Genomic DNA, 21,051 nt, shown 5'->3' with positions numbered 1-21,051 from the left:
ATTAATCTGTGAAACTCCTTGCTACAAGATCTCACTGAAAGAAAGAACAGATTCAAATAAGGAGTAGACAGTTCATGGAAAATATGAACATCCACAGTTACAATGGATAAAAAAAATTATGTAAAAGACAGAAAGCAAAATCCTGGCTCCATTAAAGCCAGTAGGAATACTGCAATAGATTTCAACAGAGCCCTCATGATTCACAGCATAAGTTAATCATTAACTAATATAGTCAGAAAGAAACTATGAGCCAGGTATTTAGTTGTGATGTGTCTTGCACATTCAAGCAGGGGGAGCGGCCGCTCCCTGTGAGCACATTCCCCCAAAGTGGCGCCTTTTTAACGTACTCACAAAAAAACGCGCCACCCACTGTGGCGCGGTCTTCGGCGGTGGGACGTTCACTCGCTCCGCGGGGCCGGCAGCATTTCGGCGGTGGGACCTTCAGTGCCGCCGAAGACACCCAGAGCTAGTGAAGGGCCCACCGCCGAAGACCCGGAGCGCCGCCCCGTCAATAAAAGCGCCACCGGGTGAGTAAAAGCGCCGCAGCGGCGCTCCGGGTCTTCGGCAGCACCTCGGCGGTGGGACCTTCACTAGCTCTGGGTGTCTTTGGCGGCACTGAAGGACCCCCTGCCGAAATGCCGCCAGCCCCGCCGAAGACTCGGGTGAGTACAAGCGCCGCAGCAGGTGGCGCCTTTTTTTCTGATCACTCCCCCTGCTCCCTCCACTTGGCTACGCCACTGCGGTAAGACTGTAGGTATGACTTTGCTTTGTCCAGTTGTTCCATTGCTCCAGATATATCAAGGTCAACACTTTGGAGTTTCTTGCTTACAACATTTATTTCAAACAATATGTCGTGCCACAACACTAATCCACACAGAAATTTGAAGGTATGTATGTTTCTGGTGATTCCATTTCCCTCTGCCACTGTTCTCCCACGAACAGTTCCTGTCTTAGCATTATCCTCCATAGTGGCAACTATGGCATCATCTATCTTCCCAATTTGGTATTTGATAGGCTTTATTGCCTCCACTCGACTTTCCCATCGTGTGGCACTCAGTGGTTTTAGTGTAAGACAGGATGTTCCCAGATGTTGCTTCAAAATTTACCACGGATGAGTTGATGCAGAGAAAAATACATAGATGCTTTGAATTACATTAAAAAATTCAGCAGCCTCACTAGAAGCTGATGCTGCATCACTGACCACCAAGTTCAACAAATGACAACTGCATGGGACAAAAAAAGCTCGAGGGTTTAACTCTCGGATCCGTGTCTGTACTCCTCTGTTCTTTCCTCTCATGTTGGCACCATTATCGTAGCCCTGACCTCTCATGTCAGCTATCGCAATTCCCATATCTTCCAGCTTTTTAAGAAGCACATTTGTCATACCAGCTCCTGTAGTATCATCAATGTCAATAAATTCTAGAAAATGCTCTCTGACAGTCACCATTGCAGGGACATTTTCACTAGGTTCTGTTGTTGTTACAAAACGCACCATTAAAGTCATTTGTTCCATATGGCTGATGTCAGGTGTGCAGTCCAGAATAACAGAGTAATATCTTGCTGACTTCAGATCTGCCACAATCTTCTGTTTGACTTTTGTTGCCAGTAACTGTACAATCTCATTTTGAATTGGTTTTCCAAGGTAGTGGTGTGTGTACATTTCTTGGGTGGTGACTCTTCTTCCTGGAGTACAGCATCAAACTCAGCCATCAGCTCCACAATTTTAAGGAAGTTTCCATTGTTTGGCACATACAGATGATCTGAAGTGCCACGCAATGCTAGGTTTTGGGTAGCAAGCATTCTCACAATGACAATGAGCCTTTTCAGAACATTTTGCAAGTAAGGATCCTCTGATGCAATCTTCTCTTGATGCTGATCATCTATGGTGGCCTTTAACCTTAGTCTCATCTCAAGCTCTTTCCACCTATGGAATGCTCTCTGGTGATTTGCTGCCTTCTCATGGCATGCCAGATTTCTAGCCAGATTTTTTCCAGTCCTTTGTTCCTGTAGAACCCAATATGGCTGGAACATTAGACTGGAAGAGTTTGCAACAAAAACAGTATGCAGCATTCTGAGTTTTTAAGTACATAAGCCATGGCCTCTCCACTTTGTCACCATTGGGGATTTCACGCCAGTAATGTGTTGGATGGAAACTTCTATTTTCATTGTCTTTGGGGAACATGAAGTTTTTCACTTGCTGTGGCCCATGCAGTACAAGGAAGTACCTCAGGCTACTGCTCAAGTGGGTCCACAGTCCTGGATCATCTAGCCTTAAGGAACTAAACTCAGCAGCAGCTGTTTCTTGCGCCTCCACCACACTCTTCTCTGATCTACACTTTTCTTCAGGAATGTGTATGGTTACATCCATTTGAGATGGAGATATGGATACTGCAGTAGCTGCCAGGTCACCTGCACTCTGACTAACTGGAAGATCAGGAATCTCCTCACCACTCACATCCTCACTGGGGCTGGAAGGCTCACCGTGAACATTTGTGTCTATGTATCTCAGGAGAGCTCCTTCCTGCTTAGATAGAAAAGCTTCCTTTGCTCTCTTTCTTTTTCTGAATGCTGCCCCAGAGGGGCATTTTCTTCTTTCACTCATGACTGCTGTTCTGTGCCAGCTATAGTGGTTCTCAACACTCAATTGAAGGGGACAAATAAGCAGGCTGGTAGCAGGGCCTGAGTGAGGAAAGGCATCAGCATCTTAAGGGCCTAACTGACTCCTACTACTTCAGTTGACTACCTGTTCTCCTCAAGTGGGTTCAGGGAAGCAGCAGGAAACAGAAAGCTCCCTGAGAAACTGGTGTTAATCAGTCCAGACTCCTGGGGGTGCTAGAGAGGTACATAAGAGGCGGCTCCTCCTCTCTCTCCCTGCAGCTCCTGTTGCTTTCTGTTATTCCTTCTCACCTTTTCTCCTGCCTGCCTGTTATGTCTCTTGAGCCCTCCTTCCTCCAGCACAGCACTCCACCATCTCTGTGCATCTAGAGGAGAGAGAATACATATGCACCAGCAGCAGACACAATTTTCTACACTCTGAGTCCTAGTGATGCCCCCCCACAGTCTGGCACCGGAGGCAGCCGCCTCAGTTCGCCTCATGGTAAGGCCAGCCCTGGGTGTCAACTAGCAATGAATATATGCTAGTTAGTTTAGGCTCAAGAGCCTTACTGACCTATAGGAAAGAGGCAGGCGGGAGAAGGGAAAAGGGACATTTTTTAAACAATTTTCCTTTATGCAGCTTCATAGCCTCATTTTCATTACTTTTTGTGCAGTGAGTTTCTTTTACATTTTAGTGTTTTACTGCTTCAGCTGAAGGGAGCAAGAAGCTGAGATGGCATCATCGTTTCTGTGAAACAGCTTGAAGATTCTGAGCGAAGGAGACAGTCTCAGCAGATGGATTATAGTAGCCAGTCAGGAGTAGAGGGATTTGCATAGTCACTCTACAGTTATTAAGAAAAGCTGCACAGCCATCATGCAAATCAGACTCCCACAACCGGAGTGCAGGGAATTGCGTAACTGGGGGAAAGTGTACAGTTCTGCTTCAGTAAGTGCACAGCATCCCAGCACTTTGACTGGCGAAGACAATCCTATTTCCATATAACATATGGTAAAATGCTTCATTGGAAATAAGCAGGCTCAGTGCCTGTTTTGCTAAGGAGTTGATAGCAAACTCATTCTCCCAACTGAATGTAGCTGAGACGAAGCAACAATACTTTTTGTGCCAGGGGGTTCCCTACGTATCACTATTGATCAAGCCTATATTTCCATTCTTCTGCCAACTACAAAATGAGAAATCATAGAATATCAGGGTTGGAAGGGACCTCAGGAGGTCATCTAGTCCAACCCCCTTCTCAAAGCAGGACCAATCCCCACACAGATTTTTACCCCAGATCCCTAAATGGCCCCCTCAAGGATTGAATTCACAACCATGGTTTAGCAGGCCAATGCTCAAACCACTGAGCTATCCCTCCCCATTTCTTCACAGTTCAGCCATGATGAATGAGAACATAGCTATAAAGCATCTTATGTCCTGGACGCATGCTTCAAACTGTGCTGTTTAAAGTTTACCCTTTGATGGCAAAGCTTTCACTCCAAACCTAGCAGAACAAATCCAGCTAAAGAACATAAGATAAAAACAGCAACAATGAAAAACAGAAGTGAAAAAGACGGTTACTCACTTTCTTGTAACTATTGTTCTTCAAGAGGTGTTCATGTCCATTCCAATTAGGTGTGTGCGTGCCGCATGCACGGTCATTGGAAACTTTTTCCCTTAGCAGCTCTCATCAGGTCGGCCAGGCAGCCCCCGGAGTGCCACCCTCATGGCGCTCAATATATGACGCTGCTGACCTGACCCCCCTTCGGTTCCTTCTTTCCGGCTACTCCAACAGAGGGGAAGGACGGTGGGTATTGGAATGGATGTGAGCAACACCTCTCGAAGAACAACAGTTACAAGAAGGGTGTTAGTCTGGATCTGTAAAAAGCAACAGAGAGTCTTGTGGGAGTCACCTAATTGGAATCGACGTGAACAATCACTCGGAGGTGTACTGTGGTGGCTAGGCAAATAAGTACAAATAAGTGATGGTCACGTTAACATCACCCTATACCGAAAACCCACCGACCGCTATGCCTACCTTCATGCCTCCAGCTTCCACCCCGGACACACCACACGATCCATCGTCTACAGGCAAGCGCTGAGGTACAACCGCATCTGCTCCAACCTCTCAGACAGAGACCAACACCAACAAGATCTTCACCAAGCATTCTCAAAACTACGATATCCACACAAGGAAATAAGGAAACAAATCAACAGAGCCAGATGTGTACCCAGAAGCCTCCTGATACAAGACAAGCCCAAGAAAGAAACCAACAGAACTCCACTGGCCATCACCTACAGTCCTCAGCTTAAACCTCTCCAATGCATCATCAGTGATCTACAACCCATCCTGGACAATGATTCCTCGCTTTCACAGACCTTGGGAGGCAGGCCAGTCCTCGCCCACAGACAACCTGCCAACCTTAAGCATATTCTCACCAGCAACCACACACTGCACCATAACAACTCTAACTCAGGAACTAATCCATGCAACAAACCTCGATGCCAACTCTGCCCACATAACTACACCAGCGACACCATCACAGGACCTAACCAGATCAGCTACAACATCACTGGTTCATTCACCTGCATGTCCACCAATGTTATATATGCCATCATGTGCCAGCAATGCCCCTCTGCTATGTACATTGGCCAAACTGGACAGTCACTACGTAAAAGGATAAATGGACACAAGTCAGATATCAGGAATGGCAATATACAAAAACCTGTAGGAGAACACTTCAACCTCCCTGGCCACACAATAGCAGATGTAAAGGTAGCCATCTTACAGCAAAAAAACTTCAGGACCAGACTCCAAAGAGAAACTGCTGAGCTTCAGTTCATTTGCAAATTTGACACCATCAGATCAGGATTAAACAAAGACTGTGAATGACTAGCCAACTACAAAAGCAGTTTCTCCTCCCTTGATGTTCACACCTCAACTGCTAGCAGAGGACCTCACCCTCCCTGATTGAACTAACCTCGTCATCTCCAGACTGATTCTTGCCTGCATATTTATACCTGCCTCTGGAAATTTCCATTACATGCGTCTGACGAATCCACGAAAGCTTATGCTCCAATACATCTGTTAGTCTTAAAGGTGCCACAAGACTTGCTAGTTACAAGGTGAGTTACCATCTTTTCTTCTTCAAGTGATTGTTCACGTCGATTCCAATTAGGTGACTCCCAAGCTCTCCCACGGGGATGGGATTGGAGTTAAGGAATCACTGAGTGGAGCATCGCTCTACTGAGAGCTGCATCGTCTCTAGCATGCTGTGTGATGGCATAGTGGGTGGCAAAGGTATGCACCAAGGACCAGGTCACCACTCTGCAGATCTCAGCCCAGGATGGTTACCTGGGCCAGGAAAGTGGTGGAAGAGGCCTGGGCTCTTGTTGAGTGGGCCGTTATAGCTGGGGCTGGGACCTTGGTGAGGTCATAGCAGGTACGGATACAGTCTGTAACCCAGGAAGAGATGAGCTGTGAGGAGACCGGAAGTCCCTTCATCCGGTCTGCCACCACTACAAACAGCTGGTTTGACTCCCTGAAAGGCTTTGTGCGCTCAATGTAGAACACTAGCGCCCTCCGCACATCTAATGAGTGAAATCACTGCTCCTGTGAGTTGGCATGTGGGTTGGGGTAGAAAACAGGTAGAAAAATGTCCTGACTAAGGTGGAATTGGGATACCACCTTGGGCAGGAAAGTTGGGTGCGGCCTGAGCTGTACCTTATCTTTGTGGAAGACCATGTAGAGGGCGTCGGAGGTTAGTGTTTTTAGCTCCGACACCCTCCTGGCTGATGTGATTGCAACCAGAAAGGCTACCTTCCACGAGAGATCCAGAAGGGAACATGTAGCGAGCGGCTCGAATGGGGCTCCCATCAGCATAGCTAGGACCGGATTGAGGTCCCAAGTCGGTACCAGTGGGCAAGACTGAGGGTATAGCTGTTCCATGCCCTTAAGGAAATGGCCTACCATAGGACTGGCAAAGACTGAACGCTCCAACTCTCCGGGGTGGAACACTGAGATGGCTGGGAGGTGCTCCCTGATGGATGATCCAGCCAGGCCTTGCTGCTTCAGGTGCAGTAGATAGTCCAGGATGAATGGTATACATGCCTGAAGTGGAGCTACTCGATTGTGATTACACCAGCACGAGAACCATTTGGCCAGGAAGGTGGCCCTGGTGGAAGGTTTCCTGCTACCAAGGAGCACCTCCATCACCGATTCTGTGCACTGGAGTTCCTTTGCGTTTAACCATGAAGCTTCCAGGCCGTGAGGTGCAGGGACTGGGAGGTCTGGGTGAAGCAGGCGACCGTGGTCCTGTGTAATCAGATGGGGAAGGAGTGGCAGCACAATGGGGGGCCCCAGGCCCTTTAAACCGCTGCCGGAGCCCCCAGCTGCCGCTGCCACCCCCCCCCCCCCAGGCCCTTTAAATTGCTGCCTGGGGAAGCTGGGCCACCCCAGTACGGTGTACCGGCTTACTTTCACCTCTGGGGTACACCTCTGGGGTACACCTGCACCTGTCTATTTCGGAGAAAAGCTGCGACGACTGACATACACTGTTGATAACCCGAATGGGAGCACCGTGAACTGATAGTGTATGTGGTTGACAACGAACCTCAGGAAACGTCTGTGAGGCAGCCAAATGGCTATGTGGAAGTATGCGTCTTTCATATCGAGGGCAGCGTACCAGTCCCTCGGATCCAGAGAAGGGATAATTGTGTTCAGGGAGACCATGTGGAACTTCAACTTTACCATGAACTGATTGAGTCCCCGCAGGTCTAAGATGGGTCTGAGACCCCCCTTGGCCTTGGGGATTAGGAAATATCGGGAGTAGAATCCCTTGCCCCTGAGCTCCTGAGGGACCTCCTCTAGCGCTCCCATGGCGAGGAATGCCTGCACCTCCTGGATAAGTTGTTGCTTGTGAGAGGGGTCCCTGAAGAGGGACGGGGAAGTGGGGTGAGAGGGAGGGGAGGAGCAGAATTGGAGAGAATATCCCACTTCTACCATGCGAAGAACCCAGCGGTCCGATGTTATATGGGACAATGCATGGTAGAAGTGGGATAGACGGTTCAAAAAATGGGGGGAAGGATACGTGATCATGGCTGGTGCACCATCCTCGGGCATCTCTTCAAAACCCTTGCTTGGATCCCGACAATGGCTTGGTCGGGCCCTGCCCTTGGCCTGAGGGAGGGTTGGGCATAGGTTTCTTGCATAGACCGCAAGATTTAAATCCTAGGGCTTGAGACATGCCTCAGAGCCCAAGGTGGGGTGTGGGGAGAACGACCCACTCACCAAAGCTATCGTACTAAATAATAAACTAAACAATAAAACAAAAGAAAAGCTGTGAAGAACTAAGAATGACTAAGGAAAGACTTGCAGGCAAGCAAGCTAACGTAGTTCCAATGCCACCACGGATGGTAAGAAGGAACTGAAGGGGGGTTGGGTTGGCAGGGTCATATATTGAGCACCATGAGGGCACCACTCCGGCGGGGAGCTCCCTGGCCAACCCGACGGGAGCTGCTAACGGAAAAAGTTTCCGACGACCATGCAAGTGGCATGCGCACACCTAATTGGAATCGACGTGAACAATCACTCGAAGAAGAACAAAGCTTTCCTTTCCCTCAAAACCCAGTCAAGAACAGCCCAATGCTATTGTGTTCCGGGGAAAATTTTGTAATTAGGGCTGTCAAGCGATTAAAAAAAATAATTGCGATAAACAACAACAGAATATCATTTATTTTAAATATTTTTGGATGTTTACTACATTTTCAAATATATTAATTTCAATTACAACACAGAATACAAAGTGTACGCTGCTCACATTTTTTATTACAAATATTTGCACGGTAAAAAACAAAACAATTGTATTTTTCAATTCACCTCATACAAGTACTGCAGGGCAATCTCTTTACCATGAAAGTTGAAGTTACAAATGTAGAATTGTGTAAAAAAAAAAAACTGCATTCAAAAATAAAACAATGTAAAACTTTAGAGCCTACGAGTCCACTCAGTCCTACTTCTTGGTCAGCCAATCACTCAGACAAACAAGGTTGGTTACAATTTGCAGGAGATAATGCTGCCTGCTTCTTGTTTACAATGTCACCTGAAAGTGAGAACAGGGATTCTCATGGCACTGTTGTAGCTGGTGTTGCAAGATATTAACGTGCCAAATACGCTAAAGATTCAGATGTCCCTTCATGCTTCAACCACCATTCCAGAGGAAATGCTTCCATGCTGATGATGGGTTCTGCTTGATAACAATCCAAAGCAGTGCGTACTGACGCATATTCATTTTCATCATCTGAGTCAGATGCCACCAGCAGAAGGTTGATTTTATTTTTTGGTGGTTTGGGTTCTGTAGTTTCCGCATCAGAGTGTTGCTCTTTTAAGACTTCTAAAAGCATGCTCCACACCTCGTCCCTCTCAGATTTTGGATGGCACTTCAGATTCTTAAACCTTGGGTAGAGTGCAATAACTATTTTTAGAAATCTCCTTCTTTGTGTTTTGTCAAATCTGTTGTGAAAGTGTTCTTAAAATGAACATGTGCTGGGTCATCATCCGAGACTGCTATAACATGCAGGTAAAACAGAGCAGGAGACATACAATTCTCCCCCCAAGGAGTACAGTCACAAATTTTATTGGCACATTATTTTTTTAACGAGCATCATCAGCATGGAAGCATGTCCTCTGGAATGGTGGCCGAAGCATGAAGGGGCATACAAATATTTAGCATATCTGGCATGTAAATACCTTGCAACGCCGGCTACAAAAGTGCCATCCAAATGCCTGTTCTCATTTTCAGGTGACATTGTAAATAAGAAGCAGACAGCAGTATCTCCCATCAATGTAAACAAACTTGTTTGTCTTAGCGATTAGCAGAATAAGAAGTAGGACTGAGTGGACTTGTAGGCTTTAAAGTTTTACACTGTTTTGTTTTTGAGTGCAGTTATGTAACCAAAAAAAAAATCTGCATTTGTAAGTTAAACTTTCACGATAAAGAGATTGCACTTCAGTACTTGTATGAGGTGAATTGAAAAATAGTATTTCTTTTGTTTATCATTTTTACAGTGCATATATTTGTAATCAAACATAATAATATAAAGTGAGCATTGTGCACTTTGTATTCTGTGTTGTAATTGAAATCAATATTGAAAACGTAGAAAAACATCCAAAAATATTTAATAAATTTCAATTGGTATTCTATTGTTATAAGTGCACTTAATCGCCATTAATTTTTTTGAGTTAATCGCATGAGTTAACTGCGATTAATTGAGAGCCCTAGCTGTAATGAAATTTCAGTCCACAATTTCTACAGTGGCATTGAAAGGCCAGCTCTGCACCATCTGTCAGAGCTATGCATTGTTATATCTGTCATGGAATGGTGGAAGCGGATTATCAGGATGTCAGATATGAACTAAAATCAATGAGATTACTCATGGAGTAAGATACTACTCAGTGTAAATACAGCAGAATTGAGCTCTTTATTACTACTGTTATTATGCAGAGGTGATAGCCTCCCTGTGTTTGAGATTGGAACCAACTGTCCATTATTAGCTCAATTTTTGGACAGCCATAAAATCGTCAAAAAAGTTCTTTTCCACTGCAGGTATTGGACGGGTGATGTTTGGCCAGAGAAAAATTGGAGACCAAATTTGGGGTAAACTACACAAACTCTTTCAGAGATGCTGAACATCAGGTTGAGTAAATTCTTAGAATGCTTTTTTGCACATCATCTTTCCAAAGCTGGTTTGGCCTAGAAACTTCAAGTATGGTTTATGCAAAAGTTCTTGATCATAACTGTCATATAAGTCTATTTTCAAAGAACTGGGGCACATATTCTTGAAATTAAACAACTTGAAATAAAGAGATTTAGGAATGCCTGATCCCAATGAACTTCCCGAAGTCCCCCTACCGCCACTCTTATGAAGCATGCCAAGGGTCTGACAGACTTTATGCGTACAGTAACTCCTCACATAACGTTGTAGTAATCTTCCTGAAAAATGCGACTTTATGCGCAACAATGTTAAGAGAATCCAATTTCCCCATAAGAATTAATGTAAATAGGGGGGGTTAGGTTCCAGGGAAATTTTTTTTGCCAGACAAAAGACATTATATACATATACAGTAAAAGTTTTAAACAATTTTAAACTAACAGTTTAATATTGTACACAGCAATGAATGATTGTGAAGCTTGGTTGAGGTGGTGAAGTAAGAAGGTGGGATATTTCCCAGGGAATGCCTTGCTGCTAAATGATGAACTAGCACTCAGCTGAGCCCGCAAGGGTTAATACGCTGTTGTTAATGTAGCCTCACACTCTACAAGGCAGCATGGACTGAGGCAGGAGGGAGGAAACACAATAGATGCAGGGTAGTAGCTGCAAACACTTCCCTGCAAAAACTGAACATGATGATGAGCCCACACTATCCAGCTGGAGTGCACCACTCCCTCCTCCTGACAGCACATGCACGGCTGCACAGGTGCTGACTTTCCAAAGTGCTGGGGGGTGCGTGCATGAGTGAGAGAGAGAGAGATGTGCATTGCCCCTTTAAGTACGCTGACCCCACTTCAAGTACGTTGCCCTTTTAAGCAGATCAGCCAGTTCAGACAGGAAGCAACAGCTTCCAGAAAGCTCCCTTCTTTCTGTCCCTGAGCCCTGTCCCCCTCCTCCGCTTTGTGGAGAGGGGGTACGGAGCGGAGGGCAGAGGGACATCCTGATATCAGCACCCCTCTCCCCCCCTCGCCCAGCAAGCAGGAAGCTCCTGGGAGCAGCTCCAAGGCAGAGGGCAGGGCAGGAGCAGCAGGGCAGTGGGGGGAGGGCCACCTGAACTGCTGCTGGGTAGCAGCAGAGCCACATACCTTACAGGGAATTTAGGGGAGCTGATGGGGGAGGGAGGGCTGCTGCCCCTCCCCCCCGGTTCTAATCCCCACAAGGAGGGGCTGCTCTTCCAGAGAATCCTGCAAGCAGTGGATAAAGCAGACAACTGCCAAACTATGTTATAAAGGAGCATTGTGCAACTTTAAACAAGCTTGTTCCCTAATAGATCAACAATGTAACAACGAAACAACGTTAACCGGGACAACGTTAAGTGAGGAGTCACTGTATGTCTACAGTGCAAAGGAAAACCTGCGCCACCAAGTCTCAGAGCCCAGGACCATTGACTTGGGCTTACCGGGTTCAGGCTACAGGGCTAAAAATAGTAGTGTAGATGTTCCCACTAGACTGCGGCTTAGGATCTGAAACCTGGAGTGGGGGGTGGGTCTCAGAGCCTGGGCTCCAACTTTAGGAGGGACATCTACACTGTTGTTTTCAGCCTCACAAACCCAAGTCAGTTAACCTAGGTTCTGAGACTCGGCACTGTGGGTTTTTCTTTGCAATGTAGACATACTTAAAAGTATGTTAGACCTTGCTGGACCAGCAATAGAATAAGAGACCTACATACAGTGCAGCCTAGTGTATTGAGCACCAGGCACACCCGAGTTCTATTCTTGTGTAGCTGAGATGGGCTCAAGCCACAAATTTCAGGTCCAGATTTTTAACATCTCTACATTCAGGCTCTTCAGATCTAGGGTTTTCATTCAGCCTATTTGAAAGAAAGGGGCCATTTGTGACATCCAGATATGGGTTCAGATTTTTAACACCCATCAAAGTTCAGATCCAGACCCTTTCTAATTCCCAGTTTTTGCCACACCATCTGACCGTAATAATACATTTCCCTTATAGCTCCTGCCTAACATCCTTTCCTGTGAGATAGTTATCTATCATTATCCTTATTGTACAAGTGGGAAACCTTTGAATGAGAGAGAGAGAGGGAGAGAGAGAGAGACCATGTGAAAACAATATGCTTGCACACCATGCATCTTTACCACTGACAACATTGTCATGTATCAGAGGGGTAGCCGTGTTAGTCTGGATCTGTAAAAGCAGCAAAGAGTCCTGTGGCACCTTATAGACTAACAGACGTATTGGAGCGTGAGCTTTCGTGGGTGAATACCCACTTCGTCGGATGCATGTCATGTATGAAATAATTGGAGTGGCAGGTTCTAAGACCCTGCATATTGATGCAGAGATATTTTGCTGATTCATCACAGCCAGACCAGGGGGTCTGATTTATCTCTAACCCAGGATGTAAAAGGGGTTGATGGTCTCACTGGGAATAGAACTAAGGGAGGGATAAAAAGATCTCACAGGGGAAAGCCTTAGGAACAGTTAAATTGAGAAGGAAGCTTAGATTGTGGTTTGTATTTTGTTCTGTTATTTAAGTGAACAATAAAGGCAAACCCCAGGAAGGGGGCAGGTTTGGACCATATCCAAACTGAGTACATCCTGCCTGGAACAGGATGGGGAATCCACCTGTTTACACTATGACTGTATGCACCTGCCCACTCACAACATATGTTCAACCTATTCAGAGAGCATCACCAGCACATGGCCTCTTACACTTCATAAAGATAGAAATGCCCACCCCCATTTCATGTGAAATCTCTATCACCTCACGTCAGCTGAGATACTCTTTACAGATAGGTTAGCTTTACATGGAGTGATCATAGAGCCATGTGGAGAGTATAGCTGTTCTGGTTCATTTGTTGTTTTGGAGTGTTGGGGAGGAGGTTAAGTGTAACCTGGAATTTCCTGGCTTTCAGAAATGCTACCTTAACTAAGTTTTTGTCTGATAAATTAAAAAACAAAACAAATCTCAATACTCATTGCATGCATCATTATATCCCTTGCAGTTATAAATCATTTTTAATCAAATAGAATGCATATTGGAAAATATATATAAAGCTAATGCATCTTTATTAAAAGAGATTATTAGATTGATAACGAAGAGTTGCTAATGCTGGGAGATATTTTATTCATTTTTTAAATCTAGTCCATCCCAATGATGCATTACACCTGATTCAGCAGAACTGAATACACATTACACATATATTCGTAAAAATATTCTTCTAGATTCTTTTTTACAATATTAATGTTACCACATGCAGTTGTAAACAAGTGACCAGTCACTTTAAAGCCACTTTTTTTCTCACCTGTGTGGACCCAGGTTCAGAGTACAGTGATGGACTAGAGCCAAGTGTTTGTTCCAGCAAGGGCTAACTGGTTAATGTATAACTGCAAAAGGGGATAGAACAAGGTTTGGGAGGAAAACTATTTCTATTTAGGAAGACACAAATACAAAGAGACACAGAACTATGTGAGGCCACACCAATAATAGAGTAAAAACAGTCTCAGCCTAAAGCCCGCAAGTTTTTGTGGTACAAAGTTCTTCCATTATCCTTGATCTTTGAGAAATACTGTAGATGTATAAATACTATAAATAATACAACTGAAGATTTCCCCTCAGGAAACTCATTCTCTCCATCTCTGAAACATCCACTCAGGGCAACTCTATTTTTTCCTCTATATTTACCAGACCCTGTACCCACTAAAGTCAATGGCAAAGCTTCTGTTGCCTTCAATGGGGCAGGTTCAATCTCTGAAAGAATAAAAGGCAGTAAAAGTCAGCTGGTCTTTTCTGGGGCAGCCATCAAGTAGACAAGTTTATCTTTTCTATTTAAGAGGAGAAATAGAACTCACTTTGGGGCAAAGTGCATCCCAAAAACTTGAAGAAGTGCAGGAAAACTTGAAGAAAACAATACAGCATCAAGAAAGATTTATGAACTTCAAAAATCTAATCAGAAATATGACAAAGGATGGCAGTGATAGAAACCTCCACCAGTGTAGAAAAGTATGGCCAAAATGCAGACACTATGTCTTAGGCAACTTTCCCAAATGAGATTGTGGAAGTATCCTGGTTGTCTTCAAAGGAAAGCACGGGAAGAGAAAATGCGTAACCATAAACTAGGGAAAAGGGCAAAATGCAAACATAATAAGCAAGCCCTCTGCTTTCAATATGCTTCAAGGAGATTAAAAACAGCAAATATTTTAACTCTGCCTTATCTTTAAAGAAAGCACATACTTGCTTATTAGAAACTCTGTTAATTTTGAAATGTTTTCAAAATGTGAAGCTATCATTAACACTATTACTGTCACTGTTAGCCTTCAGAAATGTGTATGAGCATGTTTTAAGAGTATTGCACAAGGTATCTATTTGTCTTGATGCTATCGTTTAGAGAAATGTTTAATTGAAAGCTAAATGAAGGTATGCATGTTTTATTTAATGTACTCCTTCAGGACTGGTTTGGTACACCATTAGTGTACACATTCAAATTGAACTGCAATAGACAGGGCAGTGGAGCTTTCACAGGACCTGTCACTTCAGGTGTTTGAGCAACATGAAGTAAAAGCCAGATTTACTTGAATTTAAATGGAAGTGATTGTTAACAAAGACCTTTGGAGGGGAATAATTTGGGGAATCTTAGGAGACTTCATAATTGCTTAAGATAAAGAATGTAGGAACGGAGGAGGAAAGCTCTTAAAAAAGGAAGCTGGAAGTAAAATCTAAAGGGGTTGTGCATAATTTAGGAAACCCTTAATCCTTTGCATGTAGTTTTTTTAGATAAATTAAAATAATTTGTTAGATAAACTATCTGGTAACACATCACCATTTGTAAACTACATCAGCCAAATCATTCCATTTCAAGAAAATGACATGCTCTTCCAGGACAGCCTGTAGCATTTGAACTCCCTATTAAGTGCAAGCACTCTGGCTTAAGAAATGCATGTCTCGTTTGAACATATGGGTCAAGATATTTAAAAGTGGGTGCCTAAAATTGGGCTTCTAAATCCATAGTCCACCTAAATCAGTGGTCTGATGTTCAAAAAGGGTGAGCACCCAGCAGTTTCAATGAGACTGTTGGGTGCTGACTACTTTTGAAAATCAGGACCCTTGCTAGTTGCCTAAATATGGTTTCAGGAGTCAAACTTCGGTCATCCATTTTTGAAAACCATTGTATTGCCTCTACAACACATTCATAACTGCAGTAAAATGCTGTCTATCAGAAAAAAATATAGCAATCTAAAGCATGTTTTCACATTTTTTTAAAAAAGGTAAAATAATTCCCAGGATGGGGGGCGACCTTTAGTAAGATACATTTAATGTTGTAAATAAATTCCAGTTTAATTATTGAACTTATCAGAACATTCTAATTGCTTGAAAACCACGAAATATTTGGAAGCCTAGAAATTCAAAGTGAGGGTTCCACAAACAATCTTAGCTCTGACTATGTAATATGTCTCATCTTTTAGCTAATCCCTAATAACTGCCTTACACTTAACAAGTATACCTCATTCACACTTCCAGTATTGCCTTTTCAGCTACCATGATGTAAAAACAGAAAAGATATTGAAGAAGAGCTAGTGGGATACCCTCAGTATTGGAGTAACTTGATTTTGATTCTGGTTCATATTGGATATACCATATCACCTAGAAATTTATTACCCATTATGGTGTATATACAGTACAGATCTAGAAGCCAGCTTCACATCACTGCTTATGTCTTCACTGCAGAGTTAACCCAGGCTCTCACGTGGATTTTAGTCCAACTCACAAAACCATCCACTCAAAAACCTCTGAGACGGGTTTGGAGGTGCTTTAAATCCGAGTTAGCTGACCTGGCTGTGGGTATAGATTAGAGCCCGAGTTCTGCTTTAACTCCGGCTAACCCATCCACTTTGCAGTGTAGATGCAGGCTACCTAACTCAGATCCTGACAGTCCTCCAGTGCTTTCCTCCAATTCCCCCAATACTCTATTCTGGGAATGAGAAACTGTATAAACTCAGAACAAAAAGATAGTCCCTACCTCCAGAAGCTTGCTAAAAACCTACTCCTTTCTCCTGCACCAGAAGTCACCTACCAGTTTATATACACTGAGAAGATGTTTAAACCCCATAATCCAGGGAGCCTGCTCCATTTCTACACAGCACTTGAACAGCAATGCCATCTGGGAGTTCCTTCTCTCAGCCTGTTGCCAGCTGGTCAGAGGCTGACACCAAGGTTCTGGTGGATATCTGGTGTGAGGTCACTAAGCAGCATGATTTGAGGAGATGTACCCCAAATCAACATGTCTACAAGAACACCTCCATGAGCCTGACAGAGGAGAGGATTTGCTGGATGGGAATTCAGTACAGGTGAAGAATCAAAAACCTGAAAGGTGCATGCCACAAGGCAAAAGATGCCAGTGACAGCAACTCACTGGAGTCCACTGTCATGGTAGATGGGCTTTTGAGATTGGACAGAGTTATTCTTACTGCTCAACTGGGGACAGAGGGACTGGAGGAACCAGGCCAGACCTTCCTGCACTTCAGTTATTGCTGACAGTAAAAAAGACACAGACATTTTAACACTTTAGCTTGAAGTTAGTGGGTCTAATCAAGCTGAAGGTGTTAAACTTTGTCTACATTGGTGTGAAGTGGAAATTTCAATGGAGTTTAGCTAGCTTGACTGAGTTAACTGCATTGCAAAAAGCACCAGTTTTCCAAGTCCAGACAAGCCCTGAGTCAGCCAGGAAGCCTTCCAGCAAAAACAGGAAAGATGGGACTTGGCACTTGTTTCTAAGATAAAAAACAAGTAGGAGAAATAGGCCTTCACTTTTAAATCCATCTTAAAACAACATGAAACAAATAAAAGGCACAGAGCAATTTTTTTCCCTTTGCGGGTCACCTGCACTATGAATTTCCCAACTGTCAAACTTTGTTTTTAATTTTTCAATTTAACTTTGTTACATTTACAACAATATTTTAATAAGGTTGTGAATTAATTGATATCCATATAAAATCTTAACTGCACCTTCAATCACTTCACATAATGCATGTACAAGGTGATATAAATAAGGTTCTTTAAAAACTTCATGGCGTTTTTCACTGGGCATTGACCACAGGAATCTTAACCCCAATGTACTGGCCAATTTCTTATTTGAGTAGATTACATTCTGTGTACAATTGCCCCCGCAGTTGAAACTAAATAGTACATTACTCTTATTTCTTGCATTGACCTAAACTGCTGTGTTCTGTTGCTATGTGCTGAGGTGGCTGCATGTCAGTGCTGGGTGGAGCACAGTAGGAATCTACATTGTACATAAACCACTTAAGAAGCAGTTTGATCTAAGGGACTGACTGACCACAGGGTTAAGAGTCAAGAAATCTTAAACTCAGTGTGGAATGTGGATGCTCAGGACTGCCCAGGTTTAGGCCCAATCTGAAATGTATGTGAATTGAGGATGAAGTAGGGGTTGAGTCCAATTCCTAGTGGGCAGCTGCCCTTTTCACACCAAACATCACCATTGCTGGCACTACACCTCTACCCCGATATAACGCTGTCCTCGGGAGCCAAAAAATCTTACCGCGTTATAGGTGAAACCGCATTATATTGAACTTGCTTTGATCCACCGGAGTGTGCAGCCCCGCCCCCCCGGAGCGCTGCTTTACCGCGTTATATCTGAATTTGTGTTATATCGGGTTGGTTATATCAGGGTAGAGGTGTATATCCTGGCAGCCTCAGCAGAGAAGCTGAGCCCTAAATGGGCCATGGAGGCTCAAACCCCCTCTTCGGCCCTAGATGTGGTCCCTCTAAGTCACGGCTGAGACTCACTGATTATGAAGAGGACACACTGCTGTTATGCCTGCTCTGGGGTGGGTAGAGGATTTGCTCTCCAGGGGTCTCATTCTGGCACCTTTAAGCAGCTGCTCACTGTGGCTTAGAGACCCAACAGGGAAAGGTATAGGTAGTGTGGGGGAAGGAGGAAGTCTCTCACCTTTGCAGGCTCCTTCGTCATTAGCAGGTTGGTAGCCAGGCCTGCAGGTGCACCTCCCAATGGCCACCATCCACTCGCCTTCCCCATTGCAGTGCAGCCTGACGCCAGAGGACCCGGCCGTACTTGCCTCCTCTGCATCCGCCACACAGGTCCCCACCGCCTCCACCAGCGAGGTCCTCTCTCCACCGGCAAAGGTCTCTGGGAAGGAGGCAAACCCCCTCACCACAGCTGGGCACTTGTAGAAGAAGACTTGTACAGCCACCAGTGACATGCAGGCCCCTGAGTCCTGGAATGCCAGGTAGAAGCCACGCCGGGTGAGCGGCCCAAAGCTGCGTACCTTGACATTCATCTTCACCACCTTCCCAGTGCTGTCCACCTGTGAGAAGCTTTCGTCAGCTGCAATGGTATCCACCTTGGTCCAGGGCCCCTCGTGCCATTCAGGCAGATCCTGCGTAGCCATGTCGGTTTCCGCCTGATAGTAATAGAGGGTGAAGGTCTCCTTGCAGGAAGAAGCCACAGTCCGCATGCTGGCACAGTCACGCACCGAGAAGCGGAGACGGACATGGACTCGGTGGGCCCCACGCCGCTCTATGAAGTGAGTGCGCAGCCAGTTATTTTGGCCCGGCTCAGCCACATTGCAGACCTCAAAGGTTCGGATCAGGTGCTTCTTGTCATCCAGGACACTCACCTCGTCCCACTGTGACGAATGGGCAGTGGAGAGAGAGGTGGAGAAGTCGTTAGAGGGGTTTCACACATGCGGCAAATCTGGGATACAATGATCACAGGTCTCTGGATTACAGGGACCAGGACTCACTATCTTTACAACAGGCTCCTTCTATCTGAGCCTTCTACTTGCCTCTTGGGCAAACAGTGCTGGGGCCCCACACTGGGACTTGGGCTGATGCCTGATTCTGACAGCACTCAGAGCAAGGACTGCTGCACTGTTAAAGGGGCTGCCCTGCAGTGGAGGCGTTAAACAAAGCTCAATTCAACCCTCTGTTGGGCAGGTGGTACCCCAGGCTGGCATTGCTGGAGAGTACTAGGGGGAAACGGGATACTGCAGTGCAATGTTAGCATCCTAAAAGTCTTGGCGACACCTCTCTTTGCCCTGGCCTTTCCTATCTCAAGACAGAGAAGAGACACACAAAACAGAGAGAGACAGAGCGTCCTTTGGAGAAGGTGTTAAACACAGCTCCCTTGCACCTAGCTCTGACTCAGCTGGGCTGTCCCTGTGGAAGCTTAAGATTTCATGAGTACTTCTGAAGGGGGAAAAACACCCAGAGAATTAGAAATGAATCTAACATTGTAGCTCTAGTATCCCCCTCTCTCAGTCACATGCTTCTAATGCCTTTGCCTGTGTGGTCCAGTATCTGACTCAGCACAATATAAAGCATTTTGGATACTCTGTATGCATGAAAACTGGAAAAGAAACCTATTCCGCTCCAACCCCACCTTCCCAGATGGCTATGTAAGCCTTCCCACAGGTGGTGGAGGAAGAAAGAGGGCCAGGGAGCACTTACCCCATCAGGAGGGTGGGTGGTCCAGCCGATTTCCGAGGTCTCTCCTGTTGTATCCAGAAGTATTTCTGTTTTTAAAAAAATAGTCTTTTGTACTTTTCCAAACATCAGCTGCTCAAGCTCGATATGTTCCCTACAAGACTCCTTCCTGCATCTCATCCCCTGGAGGGGATATACTGTGCTTCCAACCCCACACACCTCACTCGCAGAGAGATCTGTGTTCTGAGATAATGCCTGGCCTCATCCAGAAGTCAGAATTCTGTTCCCAGCTTTCCCCTATGATCTAGGGAAAGGTCTGCAATTCAGTGACTCAATGGATGATCTCTGGGATTCAGATTGATCCAGTGGTTAAGGCACCAGACGGAAAGCCTGTGTTTTAATTCTAGCTCCGCCAATTGCCACTGTTAAATGATATTGGCCAAGTCTCTTACAACCTATTGACTTTCCCAGGAGTCCAGTATACTCAGCACCTCCAAGGATCAAGCCCTATCCAAGCAACCATTCTACATTTCTTTCCTAAGTAATTTTAGCCCTGGTGGAAGATGCCAGACTTAATTACCCTTGGAGATTAAAGTCCTCTATTTAGGTCCAAAGCAGTACAGCACTGGCTGCAGCAGCACAAGCTACACACACAAATATCCCCTACCAATGTACCTCATTTCTGAGACCACTAAGAAAGGAGAGGGGGTGGAAGGTCACTGTATCGAATTTACACATGCTGGTATTTTTTGCGAGTCAACAGCTCTCTGAAGTTCTGGAATTTAAAACTCTGTTTGCTTGTTTGTTACTGTTTTTCTTTCATTTTGTTTTCTATAAAAATTAGGAAATACCATTTAAAACAACTATGTGAAAAGAATATTAAAGGTGAGCTTGTCCCAAGCCTTTATAGAGTAGGGAGCCCAAGGAGGACACAACAGCAGTATCAAGAGAGTGCAGGGATTTCTCCCTTTGTATGCTTGTAGGGATGCACATCACACCAAAGGAGGCAAGGAGGAAGCAGGGCCACATCTCTCCTCCATGAGGCACAATCCTTCCCCAAGCCACCTCTGGGGCGCTGTAGCTCTGCACCACACCATACTCATCAGTGCCTGAATGGCACGATCTGGCACTGGGGTGGCACTTTGACATCTCTTTGCTTCACCAGCACGGCTTCATTCTGATAGAATAACCAATGGGTTTATTTTTTGATGAACAAAGAACATTTTCTAAATCAGGTTTGAGTCATTTCCTCTGCTTAAGTGTACCCAAACGC

At 45.0% G+C, this 21,051-nt stretch overlaps 1 protein-coding gene across 1 annotated transcript in view; it reads right to left on the bottom strand.

Annotated features, from left to right (window-relative positions):
- LOC112118225 (ephrin type-B receptor 5) overlaps positions 1–19,958 on the bottom strand; it is a 97,951-nt gene extending 77,993 nt beyond the window's left edge. Inside the window, exons 1-2 of the mRNA XM_026660232.1 lie at positions 19,803–19,958; positions 18,283–18,979 (exon numbers count right to left, since the gene is read on the bottom strand). Of these exons, the coding sequence (XP_026516017.1) occupies positions 18,283–18,979; positions 19,803–19,958 (853 nt within the window). The remainder of the gene's footprint in view (positions 1–18,282; positions 18,980–19,802) is intronic.
- Between the last annotated feature and the right edge of the window lie 1,093 nt (positions 19,959–21,051).

This window comes from Terrapene carolina, unplaced genomic scaffold, assembly GCF_002925995.2.
Source record: "Terrapene carolina triunguis isolate 2854851 unplaced genomic scaffold, T_m_triunguis-2.0 Scaffold740, whole genome shotgun sequence".
Classification (NCBI taxonomy): domain Eukaryota; kingdom Metazoa; phylum Chordata; order Testudines; family Emydidae; genus Terrapene; species Terrapene triunguis.
This window is presented reverse-complemented; position numbering and strand designations above follow the sequence as displayed.